Below are 17,543 nucleotides of genomic sequence, written 5' to 3'. Positions count from 1 at the left end.
TTTTGCTGTTTAACATGAAGTATTCTAACTTGTTCATTTACTTCTGGTTTTACTCAATTTCCAGTTTCCTTCCTTATTTTAAGATCTGTCTCATATCTTCCTTAGTTTTACATTTAAATAACATGGTAAGAAATCTGCTATTTTTGCCAGTCCCTATTTTTCCATCTATTGATTGGGCAGAAATTACAAGATGATACACTAAAATTCTACTCCTTTACCTGTCTTTCTAAGTATCAGCATTTACTACACAACATAACTTCATGATAGTTATTCATTGCTCTAATACAAATAGTTTTGCATTTAATAGTTTGATTTGTTTACAATCACTTAGTGTATTAGATAATATTAAAGCAATAAAAATGTTCAGTATAGCTATCTGAAGTGACAGGAACTTTTAACGTAGTCCTTTAGGACTAAGTAAAAGGGACCATCTTGATCCTCTCATTTATTCATAAAGGTTGTTAAATCTAAGACCAAAACTAGAAGAAACTGGAGCATAAATCCAGTTTGCAAAATCTGGCCTCAACCTCTGACAACTTATTCCTATTTGAAGTCAGATATTCCTTATTTATTGTATTCTTCTATTTTTAAATTTTCAAAAACTGGAGTTTGGAAAAGTCTTATTTTAGTACTGGATAAATTCTAAACCAAGGTATTGTTATTCCTAGTAATTTGATGTATAGGAACATGGATTTAAACTTCATATGCAACTCTAAAGCCACCATCAAATGTGCCTAAGATGTGCATAAATAAAGGTAAATTTTTTCTATAAAGACTACTTGGCATATTACAATATCTAGTTCATACTTCTGACCTCTACGACTACTAATTTATGGCTCTGTTCGTGTCCACTCTGCAGTATACTGCAGTTAACTTTACAATATTCTTAGTATTATAAAGGTTTAGTACATATCATTTGTCTAAATCTGAGACAGTATGATTTCTCCCACAGGAACAAAAAGCATGTTACTTTGTGTATGTCTATATTTTTTGTCTTGGAGCCACTGAAATGGAAATCAGTCACTGCTATATTCACTGTACATAATCTCTCAGAAAATCATGGGAAATAATAGGGTCCAATTTTTAAAAGGCTTTTTCTTATCATTGTGAATCAGACTTGATCTATTTTCATGAAAACTAAATCTCCTGGAGAGAGCAGGTTCAATATATGTGATATTCAAATTTTCAGTTTCTAACGAGCCAGTGTTTAGTCATTCTCATCCTTATTGTAGATTTCACATGACACCAGGTTATAGTCCAACACGTTCATTTCAAATCATGAGATTTTGGAGTGCTGTTCCTTCATTACCTGTAGTGTCACTTCAGGACTTCATCTGACAAAGCAGCAGTGCTCCAAAAGCTCATGATTTTAAATAAACCTGTTGGACTATAACCTGGTCTAACAAGGTGCAGAGCTGGATGAACACAGCAGGCCAAGCAGCATCAGAGGGATGCTACTTGGCCTGCTGTGTTCATCCAGCTCTACACCTTGTTATCTCAGATTCTGCAGCATCTGCAGTTCCTACTATCTCTGGGACTATAACCTGGTGTTGTGACTTCTGAATTTGTCCACCCAGTCCAAGACCAGCATCTCCACATCATGTTATAGATTTATGAAAGCTTTTATAACATGCTTTATATTTCTAGCTAGTTTACTTTTCCACATATTAACTATTTGGTGACCCTTTGCTCATTTCCAAAACACTCCTAATTGTCAGATTTGCTCTCACACAAACAAAAAAACATACATTACTGGAACAATTGTTGTTCTTTACAACATTAGAAATCTCTTTGCTTTACCCAATAATTTCCTGTTGAAGGCACAGATGGGTCTTGCTTGCTGAGTTCTTGTTTTCAACAGAATGTAGTTTCAAGATATTTTTGCACTGTCAATTTACCTTCTAAACTTTTTACCCAATTGACCCTAGCCAGCTATCCCAAATCAAATAAATTGTTTTGAAGATTCATACTGGACTCCAACATTAACTGTTTCTTTATCCACAGATGCTGCCAGACCTGCTGCGTTTCTCCAGAACTTCGTTTATTAAGGTGGGAACGACAACGATGGGAAGGATTTTGCTGATGTTGATTTTCTTTTCCCTCAACTCAGCGATACAGTTTCCCCCCTCTCCATCTCTATGTTGTTCACAACCAAGAGATGAGCAATTTCATCCCTCTCCAAGACTCTTTATCCACAGGCTGAGCTATGCTCCCAAAACCTTCAACCTGATAGTGCTGTTGGTGGGTGCAATGTCCCTTCCCTTGGAATCTAAAGTCAGTGGGTTATAAAGGCTATAATTTAACATAAAAATACAGATCTATTTCATAAAAGGGAGTAACCTCGCCGTAGTCCTACCAGACCCGTAGTGTTGCTCTTTCATTAGAGGGACGACAGAAGTCACCCACACATCAGGCCAGGGGGAAGAGGTTGAGAAGGAGAATCCTTCCAGGCGGGCTCTTGTGGTGTATTGGTGTTACGACCTAGGAGACTTAGATTCAAATTCCACCTGCTGCAGAGGTATGTCAATAACATCTCTGAACAGGTTGATTAGAAAAACTATCCAGGGAATTGAACTCACACTGTTGCCATCAGTCTGCATCTCAAAACTGAGCTGACCAACCCGCTGAATTTTAACAGAACCTCTGTGTTTCAAGTTCACAGAGGCGAGCACATTACACTTCAACCAGGCCTCATCCTCCAAAGAGGAAGGCCACCGTTTCAGATGGAAGAAGCTTTAAGAAAGTGGAGATTCTCTTCTTTGCCCCAACCTCCCTCCTCTTCGGAGTCCACCAAGCCACGGGGTTTCCCCTCTGAAACACAAGGTTAACCGCGCGGACCACTCGCTGGGGGTGGGGCGGCAAGCTGCTCGTCCAGTCCGCGCCGCACGCTGATTGGCGGAGACGCCGGTGAGCCGTTTTGACCGGCAGAACGGCGACCGGCCGGCGAGAAACGTGGAGCCCCGCCCCCCCAACTGTGACGTCGTGCGTCAGCGAAACGGTGCATTGTTGTTGCAGAAGCGGAAAGGAGCAGAGAAGCGAGGGTGACTAGAGTGGGGGAAGGGAGGAGGAAGAGAGAGAAAAAAAATCATCGTTGGGGTTGGTGGGGGGGGAGGGGACGGGACCTGTCGAATGTTCGCACGTTCGGTGACAGTTGGCGGTGGAACGCGAGCAGGAGGAGGCGGCTGCGCGCGGGCCTCGAGGGCGCCGTGTTTTCATTCGCCCAGGAGCAGCGTCTGGAGAGCGTGGTCGGTCCGTCCGTTTGATGAACGGCCTCGAGGAAAGCGGAGCCGGGGCCTGCACGGAGAGGGCGCGTCAGTCCAGTCCGCTGACAAACACACGGCCGTACACATACGCACAACACAACCCCAAACGGGAGAGAAGCGGAGTAGCGGCGGTGGGGGGGGGTTGCGGGCGAAATAATAATTTTTTCAAAAAAAAACAGAGGCAATAGGCGGTAAGTTTTGCCCTTTAAATGCCGGCGGATAGTGAGTTGTTAACATGAGTGGGATTAGTGGAGGAGGAGGAGGGGCGGGGAAGCCGCCAGTACCTTTCTTGCTCCTTGTTTTGTCGGACGCCATTTTATTTTTTTCTCTCTGACTGTGTATGGGATTTGAGTTTGTTGGAGCTCTCCTCCCTCCCCCGCCCTTCGGTTCCGTGAATTTAAAGTCGGTGCCGCAGAAGGCGGGCGGGATAGATGAATGATGGCGCGTAGTTGTAAGTGGGAGGAGCTGAGAGATGTTGGTTTGTCTGGGGTTGGGGGGGTGTTATTTGTGTGTGCTGGAGGAGGGGTGTTGGCGGCGGCGGCGGTGGCAATCGCCTCCCACCGGCGCCGGGCGCTGCCGCTGCTCCATTCAAACGGCCCGGGGGCCGACGCGCTGACGTCACCCCCGTCCGGACCGGAGCGACTTCCGGGTTTGTGCAAAAAGAGAGCCCCAAACTGCCCCAGTGAGTGGCAATCTTCAGGCCTTCTTTCTTTCACTTTTCCCTCCCTCCCTTAACGTTAAAGTTCTGCTGTCTTCTCTACGCTTAACCCATTTCGTACCTCGCGTTCGTCCAGCAAAACTTCGGTCGCCCTCAGATGTTCGTTGACCCCTCCCTAATTGTTAGCGGCCTTTTGCACTCTCTTGTTAGATACGCTCATTTCTTTCCCATCTTCTGCGCGCTTACGCGTCCATCCCCCACACCTATTTGCATTCCTGTGCTCGGAACATTCCGCCCTTTCCAACAATTCCCCAAGTTAACTGCCACCTTGAACTTTTTTTAAAAAAATAAATTGTTCTCCGATTGTGGGGAATAACAACTTCGCTGTTGTGGATGATGTTTCTCGTGAAATCTTTCACGATGTTGGCTGTTATATGACATTCAGTTTCTCTTGAAAGCTGCTCGAGCGAAGTTTTAATTTGCAACAATGCAGGAACTGCAGATTTTGCAACAATCATTTCGACTGTTGGTGCGATTTTTTTGGAAGGCAACCTTACATAATCTGCATTTGGTGTAGAAAGGGCATAGCATTTTAGAGATATATTTTGAGTCTAATTTTGTTGGACGAACGCAAGTTTTATTCCTTATACTGATGCATAGATGTACTTTGCTGATTTCTGAAAGTTTAATGACAGTTGTCACATTCCTTTGTTTGGCTGTATTGTTTTAGAATTTAAGGTTCACATTTTAGTGATTACTCGGCAATCATAAAATCCCTACAGTGTGGAAATAGGCCCTTAGTCTCATTAAGTCCACACCGACACGCAGAGCATCCCACCTAGACCCATCCCCCTACCCTTTCCGTGTAACCACCTAATCTACACATCCCTGAACACTGCGCACCTAGACTACATAGCTTTGGAGTTATAGCTGGAGATACACTTGTGTCCTTGGCACAAGCCCTTCATGTTAGGTAATAGCATGAACATAAACTCAATCCAGTGTTGTGATGTCATTATAAATTTTCTTTGTAGCATTTTAATGATTTTATTCAAAGTTCCCATTGCTACCAAAGATGCTTATTCCATGTGTTTCATTTGTTTTTCCAAGTCTAAGCTCAGTTTAGAAAGTTTTGTGGTAAGAGAAGACATCTGCAAAGGAAATCTTCAAAGTTAGATCATTCCAGCAAATGTATTTAAAAGAAACTGCAGTCAACTGTGAAAGAATTCTTGCCTAATATATCAGATGGATTGTATTCCCCAAAATAAAAGTACTTGCATACATAGCTTCAATGCAGTAGAACAGTGCTAAACTAATACAGGCAATATACTGTAGCAGTCATTTTTATATATTTTCAATGCTGGTCAGTTTTCTGACTAAAAATCCAAATTTCATGCAGTTTCTAACATTAGATGTTTGAAATCCTCTTCAAGGGTAGGTCATCAGTGGCATCCAATTGTAACCCAAACATGAATGTTAAAAATTTCTCTCCCCAGTCAGTCTGCCAGTTGATTGATTGATTGATTTTGAATTATTTATTGTTGCATGTATTCAATGTAAAAATACAGTGAAAAGTGTGTACCTTCGCTGTACATACATGGCACCATTCACATTAACTTAGAATAAGACAAGAAAAAAATAACTTGAGTCCAACTTTCCTTTCTATTGTTGCAGTCCCACTCAGGGCTTCCCAGCCATGCCATGCTGCTGCCAGCGTCCCGCTTTGGGCTGTCTCACTGCCGCTGCCTCACTGGCCCATGAGCTGTGAATTGAACAATGGTGGACTTTGTCTTAATTTTTTAATGTATGATTTCTGTTATTAATATAGGTGCCAGACAATGGCAACTTAAACACTTTTCACTGTATTTTTTGTAAAAATGCAAGTGACAATAAATTACTATTCCATTTTGTTCAAAGGCTGAACATTCAATCTGCTGTTTTATTTTCATAAGTATGTATTTTGTGTCGCTGTGAGATTTTGCTTTTAAAAATAGTTGATGAGGCCAGATGAAACAACCAGGTTATGTCTAGTAATTTTTATTTTCATGTATTTTATGTCCGATTAGTTACTTGACTGAATATGTTCTTCAGAGCTTTATTTTTTCAGATGCAATAATATGGTAGGCTCCTTCAAAAAAAAACCTTCTGTGAAGTTTCAGTATTAGTTTGAATCATCAGTGCATTTTTTGCTCTCTCTGTAGACCTGAATATTCCAGTGTTCTACTGGTTGACTCCCTCGCCACAACATCAGCCAATCTAAAGTTCCAGTATTTGCAATCTATTTCATTTGCACTTTGCTTATGTGATTAGCATAATGAAGGTTTCATGCTGCAGTCACGTAAAAAAATTAGATGAATATAATGCTAGAGGTAGAAACAGGCAGTTGTTTTGGACTAGGAATGAAATTGGAATATTGACGAGGATGTTGAAGTTGGAAACGGCTTAAATTCCGACTGAGACAGGTCGATGTTTGAATTGGTGACAAGGATGCAAAGATTATAGTGGGGGAAACATTGATGTTAGTTTCAGTTTTCTTATTTGTGAAGTTGAGATTGATGTCTGGATAGCATTCATGAGTTTTGCAACACACTTATGGAAACACAGAGAGAGGTGGTGGAGTGGATAAGCTGGATGCTGCTGGAATAGTTGTGAAATGTACTCTGTCTTGGTGTTGCTAAATGCATTACAGCTCTGGTTGCTTACAGCTTGTGTTTTGCTAGTAATGCTGTTCACTTGCAATGGAAATGGGCAGTAAAACTGCTCTCATTATTTCAGCCAAGAAAAATCTGAGTGGAGTCAGCAGGTTCCGACGTAGCCTGAAAAAGATGGTCTGTCATCACCTTTCTAGATCCAATTTTAGCTCCAAACTAAAGATATTTTAAAGTAATCAAAAATTAGCTTACCGAGCATGTGATCTTCCCAAATTCTCTTAAACTATTGGATTCCCATGCACAAAACTCTCTTGATGATTGCAAAGTTACGATATACTTTGCTTTGAATTGATTTGGGCCATCTTTATTAAATAGTGTGAACTTTCCATTTCCTCAAAACAGAGGCAGTTCACCATGACTCTTAGCTGATGTATAGAAAAGCACTTAGTGAACATTTTAAGTAGGTGGTCTGCTTATCCTCTTGAGTTATAAGTATATTTTTGTATTTTTTGAAGCCTGGTTATTGAATGGGGGATGTCATATGATCGTAAAATGGTGTATTCCCTCATATATGCAAAGTGACCTTTCACTGAAACACAAGGAGGCAATCCCTCCAGTTTGGTTTTAACAATAAAAGTTTATTACGCAATAGAAAAGATAAAGGATATATTAAGCTAGTTACATATGGTGTAATTTGAATGATTTTGAAACTTGTAAATATGCAATCCCATCAATTTAATACCATCACATTGCATTATTCAAATACCAGAGAGAGTTCACTTGTCTGTCACATCTGAAAGTTTAACTTAACTGCTCCTTTCAATTTTCAGTCTTGGGAGTTTGGAAGCTTCTTCCTTGATTAGTCTCACAACTGAGCTTAGACCATCTCAGCTTAAAATAATCCTTTCAGAGTTCTAACCAAACACTTATGGTCTGGAACTTTCAAACTTAAATCCATACACTAAGGTTATCTATTTGTTAACAGTTCTAAACTATCTCCTTTCTCCAGGAGAAAGTGTTTCACATATCTGACTTCCTCCAGAACCTTTGCGAACTGAAAAACAAAGGTTTCCACACTGTGGGTTTTTCCCCTAAACAAAAAAAAGTTCCTGATCCTTCTAAACTGAAAGCCAGCTAATGCTTCTCAATGTTTAGTCTATTTACTTGTTAAAGTCATCACTACAGGAAGTTTCCGTCTTTGATTTTTAAAAAAAAATCAAGGTTTCAGAAATACTGATAAGCTAACCATTAAACTCTCTAATATGCACAGGCCAAAATCCACATGCTACTGGTTCAAATTAGAAACACTAGAATAAATATTAAAATGTCTCAATTCTGCTTGTGTGATCTGTTGAGATTACAACTGAACGTCAGTTCTGATAGTAATTCCCATAAATATATTTAGCGTAATGTCATATAGATAAAAATAGCCAGTGGTTCATCCAAATTATATACTAATCAGAGACTTCCAATTTTAATTCTGGCTCTAAATCAATTCATCTCAGTTTGGACAGTAATTTAGCAAGCTGGAATGCCTACACCTGTGCCTAGGAAGAGGGAAGTTAATGAGGCTTTCACTCTCATACACTATCCAGTGATCCCGACTGGGAAGTACATGCATATTGGTTGGTAAGACCGGCCAAGTTAGTACATACTGTTGCTTGTGGTTCTAGCACGAGTTAACCTTTTCAGAAAAGGTGGTGGTGATCAAAATTGGCAAGGAATTATGTAATTTAGGAAGTTACATTGTAAATTACCAACTTCCGTTATCAATGCACAAATCATCCAATCTTCATTCAAACTCTGCATTTGTTTGGTCGATCAGCTACAAATTTTGAGGAAATACTGAATATCTTTATTACATATTTTCGCCATAGTATAAATTTCTACAGGAATTGAATTTTAAAATAAGTATGACACAACTTAAAAAGCAATGTTGTATTATCTGCTTTGAAATTTAAAAACTTACTGAATATATATGAATTGTTCGAACATCAGAATTTACAGGTAGCTAAACCCATTATTTAGGCATTTAAAAGGTAAAGTCACCACAGTCTTACTAAACCATAAGTCTGCCCCCACTTAAAGGGGAGAGGTTTAAAAAGGGTCAGTCGTGGTAACTTCTGCTGGTGCAAAAATTGAGCCTGCACTGTTGGCATCCCTGTGCATCACAAACCAGCAAACCTTTGGTGAGGCGAGATAGAATTGCTGCAAAAGTTTGGGTACCTGTTCATATAGCATTAAAACTGTAGTGTGTGTTGCAATCTCAATTAGGATTGTAGCAACTATTGTATGAATAAAATACTGGCATTATGTTCATAGGAACAGGAAAGGCTAGATGGAAGCCTATTGGCAATCCAGGTTTTCAAGTTCATGAAAAAATTTTGGAAAGAAATTTAGGAATAAAAGGTCTGTCATCAATTTGGAAATGTTAACTATAGAATAGAGAATGGTTGTAAGTAACCTAATCACAGGCTTATTATGCCATGAGATTGGGGGCGTTGAGAAAAAATTTGAAATGGGGGCAGTTATGGAAAGGTGTTCTTAGAATGAATTAATTCTGACTCCTGGTTAACTTTATAATGTTTTGTAATTTTGACCATGGCTATACTTGTTTGTGACTCTGATCGTTTTTCTTCAGCAGACTTCATTGTTAACAATGAGAAGGAAGGGAAGGTGCCACCGAGGGTCAGCAAGGCGTCCAGCTTCACCTTGCAGTCTGAAACATTCACCTAGTCGTGAAATGCTGACATATGCTCAAGCACAGCGAATGGTTGAAATGGAAATTGATGGTCGGCTGCACAGAATCAGTATTTATGATCCTTTGGAAATAATTTCTGAGGATGACTTAACGGCCCAAGAAATTGTTGAATGTAATAGCAACAAGGAAAATAGTGAACGCCCACCTGTTTTCATAAAAACCAAAAGATACAAGTCCAATAAAGTGAAAAAGAAGGAAGCCACTATTCAGAGTAAACATGGACCTCCAACACAGGTGAATGCATTGCCGGAACCTAGATTTAGAATAGTAGATTATGAACCACCTTCAGCTCCTCGTCGGCCTTCATCTTATTACAGGCTCATCGAAAAATCCCCAGAGGAGCTCAATAATGAAGTTGAGTATGATATGGATGAGGAAGATTATGCATGGTTGGAAATGATTAATGAAAGGCGCAAAAGTGATGGTTTGAGTGCAGTTTCACAGAATGTATTTGAGTTCCTAATGGATAAACTGGAGAAGGAATCTTACTTTGAAAATTCTAATCAAGGTGATCCTCAGTCATTAATTGATGAAGATGCTGTTTGTTGTATTTGCATGGATGGAGAATGTCAAAACAGTAATGTAATATTATTTTGTGACATGTGTAACTTAGCAGTGCATCAGGAATGCTATGGGGTTCCTTATATACCTGAAGGACAGTGGTTGTGCCGTCGTTGTTTGCAATCTCCGTCTCGATCTGTTGATTGTATCTTGTGCCCAAATAAGGGGGGTGCTTTCAAGAAGACAGATGATGGTCAGTGGGGACACGTTGTATGTGCACTGTGGGTTCCTGAAGTTGGATTTGCTAACACTGTATTCATAGAGCCTATTGATGGTGTCAAGAACATTCCAGCAGCCAGGTGGAAATTGACATGCTACCTCTGCAAACAGAAAGGGCTGGGTGCTTGCATCCAGTGCCATAAGGCAAATTGCTATACAGCATTCCATGTAACTTGCGCTCAACAAGCGGGTCTGTACATGAAAATGGAGCCTGTTAAAGAAACTGCATCCAATGGAACAACAACATTCAATGTGAAAAAGACTGCTTTCTGTGCTGTGCACACACCTCCTGGGTGTGTGAGAAGGCCATTAAACATTTATGAGCCAGCTGAAGTGAAAAATGGCATATGTAGAAAAAGTTCACCTAACAAGGCAACTAAGGCAAAATGTAAGGCAAGACAGAAGACCAAGAAGGCTAGGAAACTCTTAGTTGAAAAATGTACTGCTGTGCCCGTTGTATCTGTCCCATGCATTCAGCCTGATAGGTGAGTGACTTCATAAACCTGTTTGATCTCATGAAAATTAAAAAAAGTGTAATGCCTATCTAAATAATTGTTTCTATGTCTTTTATTTTTTTTCTGTTATCCACCGTCAAGACAAAGAAGTTGGGAACCTGAAATCACATTCAACCCTTTTTGGTCTGCTGATTAACTAATTCTGTAATATTATTTCAAAAGCAATCACTCTCTACCCAATACACTTGGCAATTCACTAATCACTTCTAGAAAAATAATTAAGTTCCTCTATTATAATCTTGCTGTCCTCAACCACAATACCGATAGCCTTGACTTTCTATATATATTTCGCTTGGCAGCTGAAAGTGAACTCCCCTCTGAATGTGTGATTTAAGAGTCTAAATCAAAGGCAACTTTGCTCTGAAATATTACATACTAGCTGACAATAGTGGATCTGGGCTGTTTGACCCGGGAGAAACACTCCTGAATCAATGTGAAGTGTTACCATCCTTGTTTACACTTTAGAACAATCTGTGGTATCTTTACTGAACAAACCCTGCTCATGAAACTTTGTGCTATCAACAAATTAACATTTTTAAAAAATATCCAAGTAAACTTTAGCTAAACTTAACACTTGGTTAAATGGCACACTCCTTAAGCTTTCTCCTTTCAGGTAAATTTCCAATTATAATACTTGAACACATACAGCAATTATATTAAATGTCCCAAGGTTCTTAACAAGAATGTAGTCAGACAAAATTTGATACTAAATTGAGGAAAGACATTAAGGCAGGTGACCAAAAGCTTCTTCAAAGATATGGGTTCTAAGGATGGAGCTACTGGTGGACAGCATTTCAAATCTTGCAGTCACTGGTTGATAGCATGTCTGCCAGTATGTGATGCAGTAGTAGAAATGCCGAAGAGATCGAGTTGGGAGGAATGCAAAGTTTAAAGAAACTTGCATGATTGGAGGAGTTTACAGAGTTGCAGAGGCTGATGCCTTTAAGAGATTAAATTCATTAAGAATTTTTAAACTGAAGCTTTGGTGTAGCGGAAATCCATGCAGATCAGTCAAAATGTGATATGGATGAAGTTTTGATCAAAATCAAACTCCACCTGTTATTCCTGTAATGTAAATGAAGCGTGCTATTGTTTTTGCTGTGTAGCACAGTCACTGCTCCAATTTTGTTGGTGAGTTGAGAAAAGGAGTTGGCTGGTTTAACAAGGTGAAGAGTGCAATGAAAATAGCAAGCGAGTTTTTACTTTTCACTTCTAATATTACAGATTATTCAGAATTGGATGTCATAAAGGCATAGCTAAACAACGGTGAGCATGAGACCAAAGAAGATACCTTCAGCATCCCTCTACCCATTCCCATTTCTGTAGCCATCTCCAGTGCAACATTTCTCTCCATGTCTCACCATGTCTTCATCTGCTTAGATCTAACCTTTTAGAAGTCCCTCCACTTCTCAATCTTCCAGCTCATTTCATGTTCTGCATTAATCTTCATCTTTTTTGTTTAGCCTTTGGTCACCTTTTTAATATCTTCTTTGATTTGGCACCTTTTTAAATTTAATATGCACATCTGAAGCCTCTTGTTTAAATTTTAAGTATTGTGTAAAATGTAAGTTGCTGTACGATTCTGACATGTTGTAGCACTTTTTTGGAGATACAGAAATCCAGCTGATCCTTTCATGACTATTTTGTGCTATGTTTTGCCATAATGATAGCATAAGAATGGAACGGTACCCACCCTCTCTCCACCCCAAGGAATTTCTCTCATATACTTAGGACAATAGTTTGAATGTCATAGAGTCGTAGAGATGTATAGCACGGAAACAGACCCTTCAGTCCAACTCGTCCATGCTGACCAGATATCCTAAATAAATCTAGTCCCATTTGCCAGCATTTGGCACATATCCCTTTTTAGTCCTCCCTATTCATATACCCATCCAGATGCCTTTTAAATGTTGTAATTGTACCAGCCTGCACCACTCCCTCTAGCAGCTCATTCCGTATATGCACCACCCTCTGTGTGAAAAGTTGCCCTTTTGGTCCCTTTTAAATCTTTCCTCTCTCACCTTAAAGCTATGCCCCCTAGTTTTGGTTACCCCCAACACAGGAAAAGACATTGTCTATTTATCCTTCCTGTGCCCCTCATGATTTTCTAAACCTCCTATAAGGTTACCCCTCAGCCTCCAACACTTCAAGGAAAATAAGCCCCAGTCTGTTCAGCCTCTCCCTATAGCTCCAACCCTGGCAGCATCCTTAAGTCTTTTCTGAACCCTTTCAAGTTTCACAACGTTCTTCCAAAGCAGGGAGACCAGAATTGCACATGGTATTCCAAAAGTGGCCTAACTAATGTCCTGTACAGCCGCAACATGACCTCCCAACTCCTATACTCCCTATAACTTTCGGGTCCCTGAGGCATTAAATGTAACTTGCCCCAATAACAAATATCTCCAGTTCCCATCTATTTCTCTTGAAACCATTTGTAACTTCTTTGTTTTTGACTGCACCTTAGTCACATTTTAAATATACTTCCGCAGCACTCTTTCTGTACGTATGTTGTGTTTAATCTGCATAAGGTATGTTTCAATGACTTAATTTTCATTCTGTTAATAATATAAAGTTGAGCGGGTCAATAAAGGCAGGTGTGGTGCGTCCCTTCTGACTAACTTTTATCCTGATTTCTGTCGGTTATCTCTGCTCATAAAGGTGAACGTTTGAAATGTTTTTTTTCTACATTTAGTCTGTTTGGCTCTCCGTAATATGTCTCAAAAGCCAACAGGCTCTGGAATTGTTTAGACAATGTGTTAATGTTGGGAGTTGGGGCAAATTCATTTGAACATGTTGTATAAAAGCAAAATACTGCAGATGCTGGAAATCTGAAACAAACACGCAATACTAGAGACTTCAGAAAAGCCACACTGGACTCAACGTCAGCTCATGTTTCTATATCCACACACATCGCCAGACCTGCTGAGTTTTTCCAGCCTTCCGTGTTTGTTTAGCATGTTGTGTTGCTTTACTTCGTACTAATTATTTTTTTGTAATAGTATGGATTGATTCAACCACTGTAATACAATTTCTCACTGCTATCAAGATGTGAGTAGAGATTTTTAGAGCAGGTTGTTGATCAAGATTGGCTTGAAGCTGCCTTGGTGAAATGGAAAATGCTTCTAATTTTAAAAAAAAATTCTTTCAGCTTTATAATATTAACCTGGCAAGGAAAAGCCTCTAGGAAGGACCGTGCGTTTATCTAGAATGTTGTGGATTGTATCAGCTACCTAGGTGCAATTTTCTTATTCTTCTCAAATTTGGTCAGAAGTTCCTGTAGCTGAGACTGACATAGAAACAGGGATAAATGTTGTCTTCTATATAAGTGGGGCCCAGGACATTCCAGCCCTCATAACTGCTGATCCTTATTTTTTTTCTTGCTTTTTCTGCTTTAGTAAGTGACTAACAGGACTTTTCCTTTTCTTTCCCTCTTTAATTTTTTTGTATAAAATTGATTTGTGTTTAAACCCCGAATCACAACCTCAGCACTTTCCAAAGTACTTCATTGTCAGCTAAATTGTTGTCAGTGTTCTAATGTAAGAACGGACAGCTGTACACAAGGTTCCACAGACGGCAATGGGGTAAAGAATAGATGATCTGTTTTAGGTATTGCTTGAATGACAGATGCTAGTTTGTGCACTGGGAAGAACTCTTTCTAATCTCTGTCAAATAGTGTTGAGACATCTTTTATGTCCGCCGGACAATACAGATGTGGTGTTGTTTTCCTCATCTCATTAGGGTCATGACACTGTCAACAATAAATAACATTCAACTACTTAGTTTTTTTTTAAGTCCAGTTTGTTACTTTTTAAAATTTTTTTGCGACAATCTTTTATGTTCATGGAAGAAAAGCTTTACTGAGGATTATTTGAGCATTTAACTTTGCGATGATAAAATTGAGTGCTGAGTGCCTACTGTATTTATCTCAACAAAATAAATTTTACAGGTGGGGTAGATTGGTATTTGTAATGGGCAACAAAATTAGTTGAATGGCAAACACTGAAGCAGTCTTCTTACCCTACAATACTTAATTAACAATAATATTTCAAAGCTTTTATTGTTCAATATGTGTAAAGAGCATACATAAAATGATAAAAAGTTTAATTAAGTTTTTTTTAAAGTTTGGTAAGAGTTGCACTATTTTGCCACAACACAGGAGAAAGTTCCCCTGGATTTCCATGTGCTTTAATAAAACAGTAAACATGGGAAACTCTGGCTCTAACAGGATTTTTGGAGAGAGAAACTGAGTTAATGTTTCTGGTTGAGCAAAAGGACATTGACCTGAAACTTATAAAATATCGACCCTAAATCATAACTATTATCTTTTTCTGTTTGCCTTTTGGGTTCTAAAATATTCTGCTTTTGTTCCATGCTTTTATTTATTTGCATTTCTTTAAAAAGAATTTTGTGCTCATTTTTTTTCACCTGGACACATTTATGTATTTGCAGCACAGTTTTGCAGATGGCATTCATCCTGCCAATACTTCAGCTAAAGGGCAGGGCAGATTGTCAGTCAACTTGGTCAATGAGAATATTGTCATACTGTCTTAAACTGATCCTCTCCTTTGAATTTTCACATTAATAAAACCTTTGAAAAGAATTTTGGCTAGTTTTTTCCCCTCAAACCAGAGATTACGATCATAATATCTGTATTGATACAGTGGCTGAGAAACCACCTCGGCAAAGATTAGGATTCAGACAAAGATTTTTCTTATGTGTATGACTAGCCATTCGCAGTGCTACTGGAAAGTGATTGAGTTGTATTTTGGTAATACGTGGATGATTAAAACTTGCTTTCAGTCATTATGATCCTGTTGAACTAGTGTCTCCATCCGCTTAGTCCTGTATATTTGTCATGATAGCCTTCCAAGTCAGTAACTCTCAAATTCCTTATATTTATAACAATGAGTACGTCTTGAGTAGTTAATTTACTTTAAAGTTATTTGGGATGTTCTCACGTGGTTTAAAAAATAGATTTATGCAAGTATTACACTTAAATATTGCGAATATTCAATGTTTATACCTAATTTCAAGATCTTTGATATCCACTGGATATGCCTTCTAGCTACTGACTGATTTCATCATCAAAATCTGTTTGCTTCTCAATTGAGCAGGTAAAAGTTCAATGTTATTGTGTATTTTGACTGCCATTTGCCCATTTTTTAAAAAATTAAACAAGAAGGACTCCTTTGATCACTGTAGGGTAAATATTTTGGGTTTAGTCTTATCATCGATATTTTCACAAGCTCCAACAGAACAATATGTATACAATAATAACTTGCATTTGTATAATGCTTTCAATGTGGAAAATATCAAGATGCTTCACGTGTGTTAAAATGCGGAGCATTGGCCAAATCTTGTTTAGGGCTGGGTGTTATGGGGAATTGTGTTGAGGAATAGTTTATAGACAGTAGAATTTCTCACAAATTGCAGTTTCATGTTGCATGGAATGGAAAGCTAATTTGCGGAGCTTTGGCTTAATCAGATCTGGAAGGGACAAATACATCAGTAGGGGTTTCAGCAGCAAAAGAGCTAATAAGGAGAAGACTGTTGATTTTCAAGTGGAAGTAGGCAGACTTCGACAGTGAGAAGATCAGAGGTATTGGAAATTTAACTTGAATAAAGCGTTGTAATTGTGGACATTTCTGATTTAGCTTGACACTCCGCTGTTTAAAGAGCATGGAGTTGATGGCAAGGATATTTGATTTGTTTTGTGGACCAATGTGAACTTCAATCTTCTGCATGTTTGACTGTAGGAAAATGACACTTGATCAAGCAGTGAAGTGTACTAAATGAAGTGTCATAATAATGTTTAAACTTTAATTGATTTTCTTTTTGTCATTAGTGAATTTAATTTGCTTTTGTAGAACAGACAGATCTGCGTTGCATTACCGATGAGTACTTTTTCTTTCAACTCTTGAACTTTGATTGCAGTTCCCTCTATTGCATGACCCTGAAAGGGTTAAATATTGTAGAATGTTCCTTATAATAGTAATAAAGCATATTGTAGATTTTGCCTTTTTCTAAAAGGGCCTGTTTCATGTAAGATGTGCAATGACACTCAAATTATTTTTGAAGTCAACTAACCCTCAAAAGCATCTTTTTACATATCAGTCCCTCATTCCACCTCCAGACTAATTACCATTCATCATTCTACTTGAACTTTTACACAACAGGTGTTAATTAAACATAGTGTATCTTATTTTAGCTAATGAAAATAAGGATTTGTAGTGTAAAGGATCATTAAATGACTAATCTTTCCCTTTTAGTTTTAATGAATCCATAAACATTTGTAAAAAAAAATGTGTTACTTGGAGAGCAAAGCATGAGGTAATATGCTATAACTAAAAATAATTAAAAAAGAAGGCAGAGAGAATTTGACGTAATCTTAAGTATCATCATCATCACCACCACTAATCTTGGTTTCCCAAGATGTCTTAATGATTGTTATAATGTCTGAAATTACTATTTTAAAAACTTTGCAGGCTAAACAAAATAATGAGTCAGGTGTCAGTGCCACGAAAGAAACAGTTCATACAGAGATTGTATGTTTATTGGACACTCAAGCGACAATCAAGAAATGGCGTACCCCTACTTCGACGTTTACAGTCCCATCTGCAGACTCCGAGAAGTGCACAACAGGTATTGATGATGCATTACATTTCATCCCACTATTGAAACTTGTCAAACAAGTTGTTTTTGGAATAATTATGACCACATGTTATTTGAGATGGTAACTGATCTAGGAAGTTGAACTATCTTTTCTGTTCTGATTCGCTGACCTAGATCTACCTAGGGTTAAGCTATGAAGATATCTGGCATTCCAGAGTAGGCAGTATTGAAATATGATTTTAAAGGATGTGGTTGCTTTGACATGCTGTATTTTGAAGTTAAATTAAATGTCTTTTCTTCTAC

At 38.6% G+C, this 17,543-nt stretch overlaps 1 protein-coding gene across 5 annotated transcripts in view; it reads left to right on the top strand.

The window, feature by feature from the left end:
* Positions 1–2,919: 2,919 nt before the first annotated feature.
* Positions 2,920–17,543, top strand: part of brd1a (bromodomain containing 1a) — a 32,497-nt gene continuing 17,873 nt past the window's right edge. The window contains exons 1-3 of one of the 5 annotated variants that reach the window (XM_020514910.2): positions 2,920–3,454; positions 9,217–10,598; positions 17,114–17,270. In XM_020514910.2, coding sequence (XP_020370499.2) covers positions 9,232–10,598; positions 17,114–17,270 — 1,524 coding nt within the window. In that variant the 5' untranslated portion in view covers positions 2,920–3,454; positions 9,217–9,231. Of the gene's footprint in view, positions 3,455–3,595; positions 3,715–9,213; positions 10,599–11,662; positions 11,895–17,113; positions 17,271–17,543 lie in introns of those variants that run through there. The other 4 variants (XM_048610018.1, XM_020514916.2, XM_048610016.1 and 1 more) reach the window with 4 other exon arrangements.

The sequence above is a fragment of the Rhincodon typus genome, chromosome 22 (genome assembly GCF_021869965.1).
Source record: "Rhincodon typus isolate 14 chromosome 22, sRhiTyp1.1, whole genome shotgun sequence".
Lineage (NCBI taxonomy): Eukaryota > Metazoa > Chordata > Chondrichthyes > Orectolobiformes > Rhincodontidae > Rhincodon > Rhincodon typus.
Note: the sequence above shows the minus strand (reverse complement) of the source record. Positions and strands in the feature narration are given on the sequence as shown.